The 14,372-nt window shown below is 43.0% G+C and overlaps 1 protein-coding gene across 2 annotated transcripts in view; it reads right to left on the reverse strand.

Moving 5' to 3' along the window:
* The window catches only part of pltp (phospholipid transfer protein), a 16,688-nt gene extending 4,502 nt beyond the window's left edge, over nucleotides 1-12,186 (reverse strand). The window contains exons 1-6 of one of the 2 annotated variants that reach the window (XM_067586063.1): nucleotides 12,121-12,186; nucleotides 3,149-3,266; nucleotides 1,950-2,049; nucleotides 1,738-1,866; nucleotides 1,481-1,636; nucleotides 690-753 (exon numbers count right to left, since the gene is read on the reverse strand). In XM_067586063.1, the coding sequence (XP_067442164.1) occupies nucleotides 690-753; nucleotides 1,481-1,636; nucleotides 1,738-1,866; nucleotides 1,950-2,049; nucleotides 3,149-3,260 (561 nt within the window). In that variant the 5' untranslated portion in view covers nucleotides 3,261-3,266; nucleotides 12,121-12,186. Of the gene's footprint in view, nucleotides 1-689; nucleotides 754-1,480; nucleotides 1,637-1,737; nucleotides 1,867-1,949; nucleotides 2,050-3,148; nucleotides 3,267-11,649; nucleotides 11,766-12,120 lie in introns of those variants that run through there. The other variant, XM_067586064.1, reaches the window with a different exon arrangement.
* Between the last annotated feature and the right edge of the window lie 2,186 nt (nucleotides 12,187-14,372).

Here is a 14,372-nt window from a genome sequence, read left to right on the forward strand (position 1 = left end):
ACAGGTGAGATACAGACAGGTGAGATACAGAATGGTGAGACACAAACAGGTGAGACACAGACAGGTGAGACACAGACAGGTAAGATACAGACAGGTGAGACACAGACAGGTGAGACAGACAGGTGAGAGACAGACAGGTGAGAGACAGACAGGTGAGACACAAACAGGTGAGACAGACAGGTGAGAGACAGACAGGTGAGAGACAGACAGGTGAGATACAGACAGGTGAGACACAGACAGGTGAGACAGACAGGTGAGAGACAGACAGGTGAGAGACAGACAGGTGAGATACAGACAGGTGAGACACAAACAGGTGAGAGACAGACAGGTGAGAGACAGACAGGTGAGACAGACAGGTGAGATACAGACAGGTGAGACACAGACAGGTAAGATACAGACAGGTGAGACACAGACAGGTGAGACAGACAGGTGAGAGACAGACAGGTGAGAGACAGACAGGTGAGATACAGACAGGTGAGACACAAACAGGTGAGAGACAGACAGGTGAGAGACAGACAGGTGAGACAGACAGGTGAGATACAGACAGGTGAGACACAGACAGGTAAGATACAGACAGGTGAGACACAGACAGGTGAGAGACAGACAGGTGAGAGACAGACAGGTGAGAGACAGACAGGTGAGACAGACAGGTGAGAGACAGACAGGTGAGACACAGACAGGTAACAGACCTGTTGGTTGAGGAGGAAGCGCATGCCTGATGTCAGAAATCTGGACAGGAAGTTGTAAACCTTCCTGAAGACAGACAGACATCAGTTCTATTAACAATAATCATTAATCATTAATGATTATTGATTGTTACATTATACTTATTAACAGTTATCATTAATGATTATTGATTGTTACATTATACTTATTAACAGTTATCAGTAATGATTATTGATCGTTACATTATACTTATTAACAGTTATCAGTAATGATTATTGATTGTTACATTATACTTATTAACAGTTATCAGTAATGATTATTGATTGTTACATTATACTTATTAACAGTTATCATTAATGATTATTGATTGTTACATTATACTTATTAACAGTTATCAGTAATGATTATTGATTGTTACATTATACTTATTAACAGTTATCGGTAATGATTATTGATCGTTACATTATACTTATTAACAGTTATCAGTAATGATTATTGATCGTTACATTATACTTATTAACAGTTATCAGTAATGATTATTGATTGTTACATTATACTTATTAACAGTTATCAGTAATGATTATTGATCGTTACATTATACTTATTAACAGTTATCAGTAATGATTATTGATCGTTACATTATACTTATTAACAGTTATCATTAATGATTATTGATTGTTACATTATACTTATTAACAGTTATCATTAATGATTATTGATTGTTACATTATACTTATTAACAGTTATCAGTAATGATTATTGATTGTTACATTATACTTATTAACAGTTATCAGTAATGATTATTGATTGTTACCCGAGCGTTCCGCTGAACTTTGCCTTCATTTTGGCGATCTTGGCATCACAAGTGATGTTGTTGATCTTCAGTCGTCCTTCGGCGTCTCGGATCAGATTCAGAGCTGTGTTGATATTCACTCCCTCTGCCGAGGCGTTGATGTTTCCTGTGTCATAACTGAGATGTGACAAAAAGATCATCATCATCATCATCATCATCATCATCATTGTCGTCACTGTGAGCAGGTATTAGTGCTACTATGTTTCTGCAGGACTAACAAGAACCAGTAGAGGATCCGTCGGTGGAAACTCAGAGTGATCGACGAGTTCTGAACGTCAAACAACAAACCGACGTCTGGGAGGAAGCTGAGCTCGGCGTGAGTCAGATTCAACTCTTTTATCTTCACACTGACGGTAAACGAGAGGAAACGTTAATACGTGTCGAGTATTTAATGTTACAGTATTATTAGAAGTATATTATGATATTATACTCAGTGATGGTGTATTGGAAACGTCCTTCGCTGCCCTTCATCTCTGGCATACTGATGTTACTGAGCTCCTCTTCCACAAACCTCTGAGTCTCAAACCTCACTGAAAACACAAAACACACACTGTTAGTACTGCAAGTACTGCAAGTACTGCAAGTACTGCAACACATATAAATACTGTTAGTACTGCAACACATATAAATACTGTTAGTACTGCAAGTACTGCAAGTACTGCAACACATATAAATACTGTTAGTACTGCAACACATATAAATACTGTTAGTACTGCAAGTACTGCAACACATATAAATACTGCAAGTACTGCAAGTACTGCAACTCATATAAATACTGCAAGTACTGCAAGTACTGTAACACATATAAATACTGCAAGTACTGCGACACATATAAATACTGTTAGTACTGCAAGTACTGCAACACATATAAATACTGCAAGTACTGCAACACATATAAATACTGTTAATGGATATACAATATTATTACAATAAAAACAGAAAAATTAATACTGTAAAAACTATAAATACTAAATACTGGATTAGTTTTAAGCAGTTTTAGATCTGGATTATAGATTAGATCTGGATTGTAGATTAGATCCGGATTATAGATTAGATCTGGATTGTAGATTAGATCTGGATTATAGATTAGATCTGGAGTATAGATTGTTCTGGATTATAGATTAGATCTGGATTATAGATTAGATCTGGATTATGGATGAATCCAGTTTACAGATTGATCTAGATTATAGATTGTTCTGGATTATAGATTAGATCTGGATTATAGATTAGATCTGGATTATAGATTAGATCTGGATTACAGATTGATCTGAAGTATAGATTGTTCTGGATTATAGATTAGATCTGGATTACAGATTGATCTATATTATAGATTGTTCTGGATTATAGATTAGATCTGGATTACAGATTGATCTATATTATAGATTGTTCTGGATTATAGATTAGATCTGGATTATAGATTAGATCTGGATTATAGATTAGATCTGGATTGTAGATTAGATCTGGATTATGGATGAATCTAGTTTACAGATTGATCTAGATTATAGATTGTTCTGGATTGTAGATTAGATCTGGATTATGGATGAATCTAGTTTACAGATTGATCTAGATTATAGATTGTTCTGGATTATAGATTTGTGTCCAGTATTTAGTGTGTAGTGTAGTTCTTACACATCTCCAGTCCTTTGTCAGTGATGCGGATCTTGCAGCCGGCAGGTTCAGCAGTGGCCATGATGGACACCAAAGGGTAGAAGAAGAGAAGGGACAACAGACAGGAAGTCATCTCAACCTGAAACACAGAAGAAAACGATGATTCAAATGTGGACAGATCAGCTGTTCTGTCTGGCACGTGTTAATTATCACCACAGTTTGGTCTTGCAGGCTGTTTGGACTTTGATCAGTGACTCACAGGCCTCCTGTCTGTGTTTCTGTCTCTGTTGGATGTTTGCTGATTCAAAAGTCACCCAGAGAACAGACACACAGCACAACACAATAAAAATACTTCAAATGTTTCCAGTTGTTTCCAGTTGGCTCCAGTTGTTTCCAGTTGTTTCCAGTTGGCTCCAGTTGTTTCCAGTTGTTTCCAGTTGGCTCCAGTTGTTTCCAGTTGGCTCCAGTTGGCTCCAGTTGTTTCCAGTTGTTTCCAGTTGTTTCCAGTTGTTTCCAGTTGGCTCCCTGTTCGGCTCAACACTGAGTCCACATGTTTACCAACACACAGCAGAATTGAGGACATTTGAAGGTTGTTCACTGAACGTTTTCTGTGTGAAAACTATGCAAATGTGTCACAGTTTGCTCGAAAACTGTTGCTGCTGCGTCGACTGTATGAAGAGTTTTAACATGTGGACTCGGTATTGATCCCTGCAGCTAACCAATCAGAAGACAGCCACATCCATCTGTGATTTATGATCAGACAGACTGGTGGTGGATTTATTAGGAAAATAAATAATAATTTTACAATAAAATCACAGAAAGAAGCAGCTTTCAAACAAACAGATGTCAGACTTTTAATCTTTTCAAAATGGTGGCAGTAAGGAAAGCCTCATGTTTCAGACTTGGAACCTCATTGTAAGTAAGTAATTTTATTTATTATAACGCCTTTCAAGAGCAGAGATGTCACAAAAGTGCTTCACAGTGGAGATAAAGCAAAAACACATACAGACATAAAACACAATAAACAACAAATTTTATGACATTTTTTAGACCCCTGACGTTTTGTGTACGCGCTTCAACCCAGTATAAAGTTTTTAATCATCGGATGCCTCGATTTTTAACTACATTACGTGATCCAGCTGCCGACTCCTGACTGCCGCTAGTTTAGCCAGGTTTTTGTTTTTAGCCCGGCAGCTAAGCTAGCCGGTGTCGATTTTTACTGAGAATTTTAAGCTACTTTTATTCTTGGATTTTACAACGATGCCAACTTTATCCTGTGAGGACAGTGTACTACTCCAGATCGCTGACTTTAAGGAAGATATTTGACAGCTTTCCGATGAGCTCCAGAAGACGGACTCCCTCCTCTGTAGCTTCATGGGCTATCGGGCAGTTCAAACAGATCGCCAATCTGAGTGCAGCCATCCAAGACACTGCTCCGTGGGACCCCTCCACCTGTCCGCGGCCATCACTCGTCCTGGGCCGAGTTGGTGGCCCGCAGCCGCACGAGGCGCTCGGGCAGGGCTGCCTCGCCACCCCACCTAACTCTCTCCAACCACTATGCGATCCTGTCGGACACCTTCTCGGCTCCTGCCGATGCTCCAGCGGCTCCGACTCATCCCCGTTCAGACCCCTCTCCGAAAGCGGTGCCCAGTGATACTGCACCCTCTTCCCCACCAGTGGCTAGCAGTGTTCACGTGGTTTGCCATTCCTCTGTGAGGTCAGATCAACGGCCATCATCTCAGGGAACGACCTCCTCTGCCCGTCGAAAGATAAAAATGTTGAAAGAGGCAGTTGCCAGACGTTCTGGAAGTCTTCCTCGTCCAGTCTTGCCACAACACTCGCCCGTCTGGTCACCCCATCCTCAGTCGGCGACCTCAACACAAGGTGTGGAAACAGACCCTGCACTCCCCAGCCGCACAAGCCCACGGCTGTCACCCCCTCGTCCTCTCTTCTCGCCAACCACATTAGTAGTTGAGGACCCCATAATCAGGACATCAGGTTCTTCAACGCAGCCACACACTGCTTTCACGGTCCGTGACATCCTGGATAAGCTCCCGGGGCTGCTGCGCTCGCTCTCGTCCTTGATTAAACGAATCATAGTCCACATGGGAACAAATAATACTGCTCATCAGCAGTCTGAGCTGACCAAAAAGGATTTAAACAACTTTTTCAAGTTCCTAGGTAGCTGTGAAGTAACTATCTTTATCTCTGATCACCACACTTCATCTCCATCTCCTCAGAGCACTGACCCCCCCGCCAGCTCTCCCCATCGGCTTTCTCTGTCATCACCACCTTCACTGGTCGCTTTCCCTATACAGACCATTATTACAGACAGAGCCCATCATCCACACCATACATCTAAATCTTCATATCGATAACACTACGTGTAATGCTGCCTCTGAATTTCTTAATCTCACTGAGTCCTTTGATTTTAAGCAACATGTATCCGGCTCAACACACACTGGTGGGCACACTCTGGACCTTTTTACCCATGGCATAGATATTGTTACTGTTGGCTCTAAGGACTTCTATGTCAGTGACCATAAATGTATTTTATATGACATTTGCTCCACATTGGACTCTGAGCCCTCTTGTCATATGAGACAGACTCGTATCATAAATGAGGCTGTGGCTGTCAATTTCTGCACAGTATTTGACAGCAACATTGCTTTAACGGATGGAGACGTGGACACCTCAATCAAATCATTTAACACTCATTGTTCCTCAGTATTGGATAAACTGGCTCCTCAGAAACTCAGAAAGATCTCCAAAAACCCATCCCCATGGATCAACGACACCATCCGGACATTCAGGCACAAATGCAGAAAGTCTGAGTGCCTGTGAAAAGCTACGAAGCTGGAAGTACATAGACTGCATCTCAAAGATCTCATGAGTACCCTCAACAACATGGTGAAGGCTGAGAGATCTTTATATTTCACTACTCTAATCTCTGTCAACAAAAGAAATCTAAAGTCCCGTTTGATACTATAAACCATATTGTCTCTCCCAGCACCCCTAAACTTCAAATCTCATCAAACAGTGACTGCGATAACTTTCTCAAATATTTTATAGACAAGGTTGCCAATATTAGGGCAAATATCTCACCTATGTCCAGTCTGCTTACTAGTGGCTTCTGAACTCCATCCATCTTGGACTCCTGTTATTCAGTGTCCGTGGATGATATAGCAGCCCTGTTAGGACAAATGAAACCCTCCTCGAGCCCACTAGATGTCCTACCAACCACTATGTTTTTAAAGGTTTTTAACTGTATCGGACCCTGCATAGCCAATATTATAAACCACTCTCTTCTATCAGGGTGTGTCCTCAGCTATTTTAAGCAGGCTATTGTTCAGCCTCTTAAAGAAATCAAACCTGGATCCCTCCCTGCCAGAGAACTACAGGCCCATTTCAAAACTCCCTTTCTTTACCAAAATTTTAGAAAAGACTGTGGAGAAGCAACTGGTTCAAACACTGGAATTGCACATTGTGTTAGATAGTTTGCAATCTGGTTTCTGTAAAATGAACCCCACTGAAACAGCTCTCCTGAAGGTCTCAAATGACATTTTAATGGCTGCAGATGCCGGAGATTGTTCTGTTTTAGTTTTATTGGACCTTAGCGCAGCGTTCGATACTGTGGACCATCACATTCTGATCCACAGGCTAAATCACCTGGTGGGCATCTCTGGGACTGCATTGGAGTGGTTCTCCTCATATCTCATGGATAGATCTTTGTCAGTCTCTGTAGGTGAATTTGTGTAAAACACAGCAGCTTTGTTCTGCGGTGTTCCCCAGGGATCAGTCTTGGGACCCATTTTACTCTCCATATACATGCTGCCACTGGGACAAATCATCAGCAGTTTCAAGAACATCTCCTACAATCTCTATGCTGATGACATCCAGTTGTACTTTTCATTTAAATCTAATGAGCTCCACAAACTCTTTGAACTTAATAGCTGTTTAAATGCAACTAGGAATTGGATGGCAAATAATTTTCTGCAGCTAAATGCAGATAAAACTGAAGTCCTGATATTTGGCCCCGATAATCTTCAGCCACCGATCAGATAGAACCTTGGTACCTTATCCTCATCTTCTCAGCCTTCCTTGTGTAATCTTGGTGTAATTTTTGACCAGTCAATGAGTTTTAAAGTGAATGTTAAGATGCTAAGCCGATCATGATTCTTTCACCTGAGAAACAAACTCCAGTCAGTGGTATCAAGAAATGAACTGGAGATGTTAATCCATGCCTTTATTTCATCACGTTTGGACAACTGTAACTCTCTTTTTACCTGTCTTAATAATTCTTCCATACACTGCTTGTGTGTACAAAGTGTCCAAAATGCTGCTGCTAAGCTTTTAACACGATCCAACAGATGGTCACATATTACACCTATTTTAACCTCACTGCACTGGCTTCCAGTAAATTTTAGAATTCATTTTAAAATTTTCGGTGCTCACTTATAGAGCCCTACATGGCCAGACTCCACCCCTATACCACCAGCAGAGCTCTTAGATCCTCCACCCAGGGCTTTCTAAGTGTACCTCATACACATTTTAAGACTCAGGGTGATCATGCTTTCCGGTCGGCAGCCCCTAAGCTTTGGAACAGTCTTCAAACTAGCTTAAGAGCCTTGGAAACTGTTGACTCTTTTAAAAAGCAGCTAAAAACCCGTCTGTTCAGACAGGCATGTGGATAGTTTGTGCTATTTTATCTGCTCTCTCCTTGTATGTTTCTATCTGGTGTCTTTGTTTTATTTATTTTGATGCATTTGATTTTACTTCTTTGACTGTGAAGCACTTTGTGAAGGTGTTATATAAATAAACTTTACTTTACTGGACGTAGTCACCATGACGTCACCCGTTGGTTGTGGGCGGCTGCAGCCGTCACCATCTTGGCAGCGCCTGACTCTGCCTGACTGCCAGCTAATCCAGAACGGTCAAAGAGGCGGAGCTGAGCTGCCTAGCAGCTAGCGAACTGTCACTCAAAGCAGTCATGTACTTAATTATTCATAACTTTACAGTTTAATAACATTTAAACGGGTGAGATAAAGAATTCACCACCTGTGATTTCCCCTCAAGTTGTCTTGAAAGAGGAAATTAGTTCTAAAGACCAAAACATTTTTGTTCCAGGCTGTAAACAACATGGAATTTTAACATGGAGGTCTATGGGGGTCTATGGGAGTCTATGGAGGTCTATGGGGGTCTATGGGGGTCTATGGGAGTCTATGGAGGTCTATGGGGGTCTATGGGAGTCTATGGGGGTCTATGGGGGTCTATGGGGGTCTATGGGAGTCTATGGGGGTCTATGGGGGTCTATGGGAGTCTATGGGGGTCTATGGGGGTCTATGGGAGTCTATGGGGGTCTATGGGGGTCTATGGGGGTCTATGGGGGTCTATGGGAGTCTATGGGGGTCTATGGGGGTCTATGGGAGTCTATGGGGGTCTATGGGGGTCTATGGGGGTCTATGGGGTCTATGGGAGTCTATGGGGGTCTATGGGAGTCTATGGGGGTCTATGGGAGTCTATGGAAGTCTATGGGGGTCTATGGGAGTCTATGGGGGTCTATGGGGGTCTATGGGGGTCTATGGGAGTCTATGGGAGTCTATGGGGGTCTATGGGAGTCTATGGGAGTCTATGGGGGTCTATGGGGGTCTATGGGAGTCTATGGGGGTCTATGGGGGTCTATGGGGGTCTATGGGAGTCTATGGGGGTCTATGGGGGTCTATGGGAGTCTATGGGAGTCTATGTGATTGACACACTTTAGAAGCCTCAAGTGGCCCTTCGAGGAACTGCAGTTTTTAGGACTTCCACACTGGCTTCATTTTTCAGCTGCTTGGTCTTGAGCTGCTTTTTAAAAGGGTTAGGGTTAGGGTTAGTCCATAGATCTTAAATCCAAAGGGAGAGAGTTTTAAACAACGAGCAAACCCTGATCAGGTCTGCAGTAGATCTCTAATGTAGGCAGGAGCCTGACCATGCAGAGCTCTATAGGTCATCACAAGAACTTTTTATTGGATTCTGAATTTGATGGTGAGCCAGTGACGAGCAATCAGAATCAGTGTCATATGAGACCTTTTGGAGGACCTGGTCAAGAGTTCAGCAGCAGTATTTTGGAGAGATGTTCTGCTGAGGCAGGTGAACAGGGAGTTACAGTAGTCAAGATGGGATGATATAAAAGCATAGTCTCATTATTTAAATATCCTGAATTAGTTTCTTTTGCTGCATTATTTTGGTTTAAACTGTCTTTAACTCATTTAAGCTCCTCTGTCAGTGACAGAAACTTGCAGTTTGTTCTTATCTTTGACTCAGAATTACAACTCAAAGATGACATGAACCATTTTTCCACTCGCTTGCTTGTTACAGTCGGAACAATATGACGAGGTTGAACGAGGATTTTCACAAACACTGTGAACTTTTACAAGCTGACAGGATTTTAAAAATCAGAGGTCAGTTTGTGTGACGGCAGTCCGATCTTTGATGGACACAAAGGTCACATGTTGTAAAAAAGTAGTGGAAAGGTTTGTTTCTGAGCTGAAGTTTATCAACACTGTTCAGAACAAATCAATTTAAACTTGTAAACATTTATATCTGCTTGTTTTTTCAGCTTGTTTCTGTGCAGAGACAAACTGTCTACTGTAAACAGAAAGCTTCAGCAGCGTACTGAGGTCAAAGGTCACAATAAACACCATCCAGACAAATCTGAGGGTTTTTGTCCCTCCTGTGACTCCATACCACCGAACTAAACACAACCAGAACAGTTGTAGCTTAAACTTATGAGTGAAAGAAAGAAACGAGCTGTCGACTGTCAGACTGCGTCGTCCATATAAACACTGCTCGACTTGAACTGCAGTAACCTCTCTTTCCCAACACTCCTCCTCCTCCTCATCCTCTCTTTTCTTTCCAAACACTCCTCCTCCTCCTCATCCTCTCTTTTCTTTCACAACACTCCTCCTCCTCCTCATCCTCTCTTTTCTTTCCAAACACTCCTCCTCCTCCTCATCCTCTCTTTTCTTTCACAACACTCCTCCTGAGCTGGTTTTTCTCTCTGTAACACAAACTGAACTGAAGGATCTGATGAGTCTCTTTAGTTTAAACCTTTAAAAACAGACAGGAAGACAAACTGAGAGACTGAAAACTCTGATTCATTTATTTATTCACTTTCTCTGACACTTCAACTACTTTCACAGGTCCGCTGACACTTGAACACTGAACATTGACAGTTCCACTGTATTCATCTGCTTTTGTCTTCAGCTCCTCTCAGGCCTCTTCAACCTGGTTCAGCTTTGTCTGTAACATGACAGCAGGACGCTGTGTCGGCCAATCACATACATGCAAACTCACATTCTTGGCAGCTTACTGGATAACATGAATGTCGTATTGCTGTTTAACTCTGTGATGAAAAATAAAATAATTTCCAATAAATTCACCATGATAACTTTCCAGAGCTGTAAAATCCTGCCTGTGAGTGTTACAAACCTCTAAAGTGTTCTGGACTCTGATCAACCTTTAAACTCCAGAATCTGGATCGTATTTCACGTCTCACCTGAACCTTAAACAGCGCAGCAACAATTCACTCCAACTGCTTTCAGTGCATTTATCAGTTACAGACTGAACATCACATTAAAATATCTTAATTACATCATTATTGATGGAAAAATTATTAGATATAAAAGTATTCCTGTCACAGAGGCCTAAAATATCACTGCACTGTACGCTGTAGCTTTAAGAGACAAGACACACACACACACACACACACACACATACACACACACACACACACACACACACACACACACACACACACACACACACACGTGTCATCTGGTCTAAAACTCCAAACAGCCTTTGAAGAACAGAATGTCCTCACAAAAATAGAAATGCAGGACCACACACCGTCACACACACAGTCTGTAATCTGCACGTTAATTACAGCTCAGTGACGACAGCCAATCGTCATCCAGCTGCTGCTTCACCCACATCTGGACATCTGTCTAACCACTAACTGCTAACTGCTAAATGCTAACCTTTAATTAAAAACCTTCAGTTCAAAGAGAAGATTTAGATTCCACACACAGCCTGACCCCCGACCTCTGACCCCTGCAGGTCTGCTGTGTGAGAGGAAATTAGTTAACTGGTTAAATTAATTGAAAGAGTTCACTAATAAATCCTCATTCTTACAGGATAAAGAACCTGACCACAGCTCAGTATTTTATATTTAATCATGTAATGCAGTGTGTTTGACTGAGCTGACTGAAGGTTTTCATCTGACAGTCAGTAACTTCAAACACTAAAAAGAGCTGAATGTGTAACTCTAACCCTTTAAAGAAGTGAGTCAGAAAACAGTCGAAGTGAACTGTGTTTGAACAGCAAAGCTTTAAAGTGTCTACAGTGAAAGAGTCAGTTAGTGTATAAGTACTGAAAGCAGTGAAATAATAATAATAAATATATAAAATTAACAACTGATGAAACATCCTGACAGCAGCAACTGAGACACATTCAACTCAAATATATCATTAAATACTACTCACCTGTCCATCATCTGTCTGTCTGACTGTCTGTCTGTCTGTCTGTCTGTCTGTCTGTCTGACTGACTGTCTGTCTGACTGTCTGTCTGTCTGTCTGACTGACTGTCTGTCTGTCTGTCTGTCTGTCTGACTGACTGTCTGTCTGACTGTCTGTCTGTCTGTCTGACTGACTGACTGTCTGTCTGTCTGTCTGACTGACTGTCTGTCTGTCTGTCTGTCTGTCTGACTGACTGTCTGTCTGACTGTCTGTCTGTCTGTCTGACTGACTGACTGTCTGTCTGTCTGACTGTCTGTCTGTCTGACTGACTGTCTGTCTGACTGTCTGTCTGTCTGTCTGACTGACTGACTGTCTGTCTGTCTGTCTGACTGACTGTCTGTCTGACTGTCTGTCTGACTGACTGACTGTCTGTCTGTGTCTCAGTAAAAGCTGAACTTTGTTCTGAATGTCAGAAAGATGAAAATGATGAAACTCACAGATCAGCAGACGGATGGAGGAGGAGCAGATCTGTTCTGTTCATCTGTTTCTGTCCACACTGACTGATTCTCTCTGTGAGGAAAAGCTTCCCAAGGGACTGACTCCTCCCCCCCCTCCTCCTCCTCCCTCCTCCCCCTCCTCCTCCTCCCTCCTCCCCCCTCCTCCTCCCCCCTCCTCCCCCTCCTCCCCCCTCCTCCTCCCTCACCCCCCCCCCCCTCCTCCCCCTCCTCCTCCCCCCATCACTGTGGGAGGCTGAGAGTGGCTGTTTCCTTGTATTTCTATCTTTGTGAGGACCATTTTCAGATTTACACACTGACTGTGAGGACTTGTTTAGACAGCAGGGATGTGAACATGAGGGGTTAGAGTGGTCGAGTAGCTAAAACGTGGTCTTTCAAGTGGTCAGGGATGTAAACATGAAGGATTAGAGCAGCAAAACCAGCCCCTTTAAAGCAGAGTGATGCATGAATTTTACAGCTCTGGAAAGTTATCATGGTGGAAATTATTATGTGTCTCCTTTTTCTCCTGTTTCTGAAACTTCTCTCTTCTTTCAAACACTTTGTACACGTTATACATCCTCATGTTCTGCATGAGAAGCTTTGTTTTAGGAAAATACATTTTTCCTCAACAAAATGTGACAAAACAAACTGTTCTGTGTTTCAGGGAACCTCTGCTGGTTCTGTGGTTAAACCCTGGTAACGGTCAGTTTCCCCTGTTAGATTACAAGGTTCTGGGTTCACAGCAGTTCCCCTCATAATGCTGCTCTTATGAACAAACTTGTTTTTAATGTTTATCATTCAATGCAACTCCTGTGCTCTTTAATATAGATAGATACATACATACATACCTCCCATGGGGGGGGGGGGTGGTGTGTCTTCCTCAAGCTCGGGTCCTCTACCAGAGTTCTGGGAGTTTGAGGGGTCTGTGCAGTATCTTAGCTGTTCCTAGGACTGGTTCTTCTGGACAGAGACCTCAGATGTTGTACCTGGAATCTGCTGGAGCCACTCACCCAGTTTGTGGGTCACAGCCCCCAGTGCTCCCATTACCACTGGCACCACTGTTGCCTTCACTCCCCACATCTTTTCTAGCTCCTCTTCTTGGTATTTTTCGATCTTCTCGTGTTTCTTCTTCCTGATGTTGCTGTCGCTTGGAGTTGCTACATCTATCACCGCTGCCTTCTTCTGTTGTTTGTCGATCAACACGATGTCCGGTTGGTTCACCATCACCAGCTTGTCAGTCTGGATCTGGAAGTCCCACAGGATCTTGGCTTGGTCTTTCTCAACCACCTTAAGAGGTGTCTTCCATTGTGACCTTGGGGCCTCCAGCCCATACTCAGTGCAGATGTTCCTGTACACTATGCCAGCCACTTGGTTATGGCGTTCCATGTACGCTGTTCCTGCCTGCATCTTACACCCTGCTATTATGTGCTGAACTGTCTCAGGAGCATCTTTGCACAGCCTGCACCTGGGGTCCTGTCTGGTGTGGTAGATCCCCGCCTCTATTGATCTTGTACTGAGTGCCTGTTCTTGTGCTGCCATGATCAGTGCTTCTGTGCTGTCCTTCAGTCCAGCCTTTTCCAGCCACTGGTAGGATTTCTTGATATCAGCCACTTCTTCTATCTGTCGGTGGTACATGCCGTGTAGGGGCTTGTCCCTCCATGATGGTTCCTCGTCCTCCTCTGCATCGTCGGGTTTCTGCTGCCTGAGGTATTCACTTAGCAGTTCATCTTTGGGGGCCATCTTCCTGATGTATTCCTGGATGTTGGTTGTTTTGTCCTGGACAGTGGCTCTGATGCTCACCAGTCCTCAGCCTCCCTCGTTCCGCTTAGTGTACAGTCTCAGGGTGCTGGACTTGGGATGAAACCCTCCCTGCACTTTGAGGAGCTTTCTTGTCTTAATATCAGTGGCCTCTATCTCCTCCTTTGGCCAGCTTATTATACCAGCAGGGTGTCTGATGACTGGCAGGGCGTACGTGTTGATGGCCCGTATCTTGTTCTTCCCATTCAGCAGACTTTTCAGGACCTGCCTTACTCTGTGTAGGTATTTGGCTGTGACTGACTTCCTTGCGGCCTCCTCAAGGTTTCCATTTGCCTGCAGGATGCCAAGGTATTTGTAGCTGTCCTGAACATCTGCAATGCTGCCTTCTGGTAGTTCAACCCCCTCAGTACTGATCATCTTCCCTCTCTTTGATACCATCCGACCATTCAATGTCGTTGCTGTAGATCCTGGCGATGTGGATCAGTGAGTCGATGTCT

Source organism: Thunnus thynnus, chromosome 4 (genome assembly GCF_963924715.1).
Source record: "Thunnus thynnus chromosome 4, fThuThy2.1, whole genome shotgun sequence".
Lineage (NCBI taxonomy): Eukaryota > Metazoa > Chordata > Actinopteri > Scombriformes > Scombridae > Thunnus > Thunnus thynnus.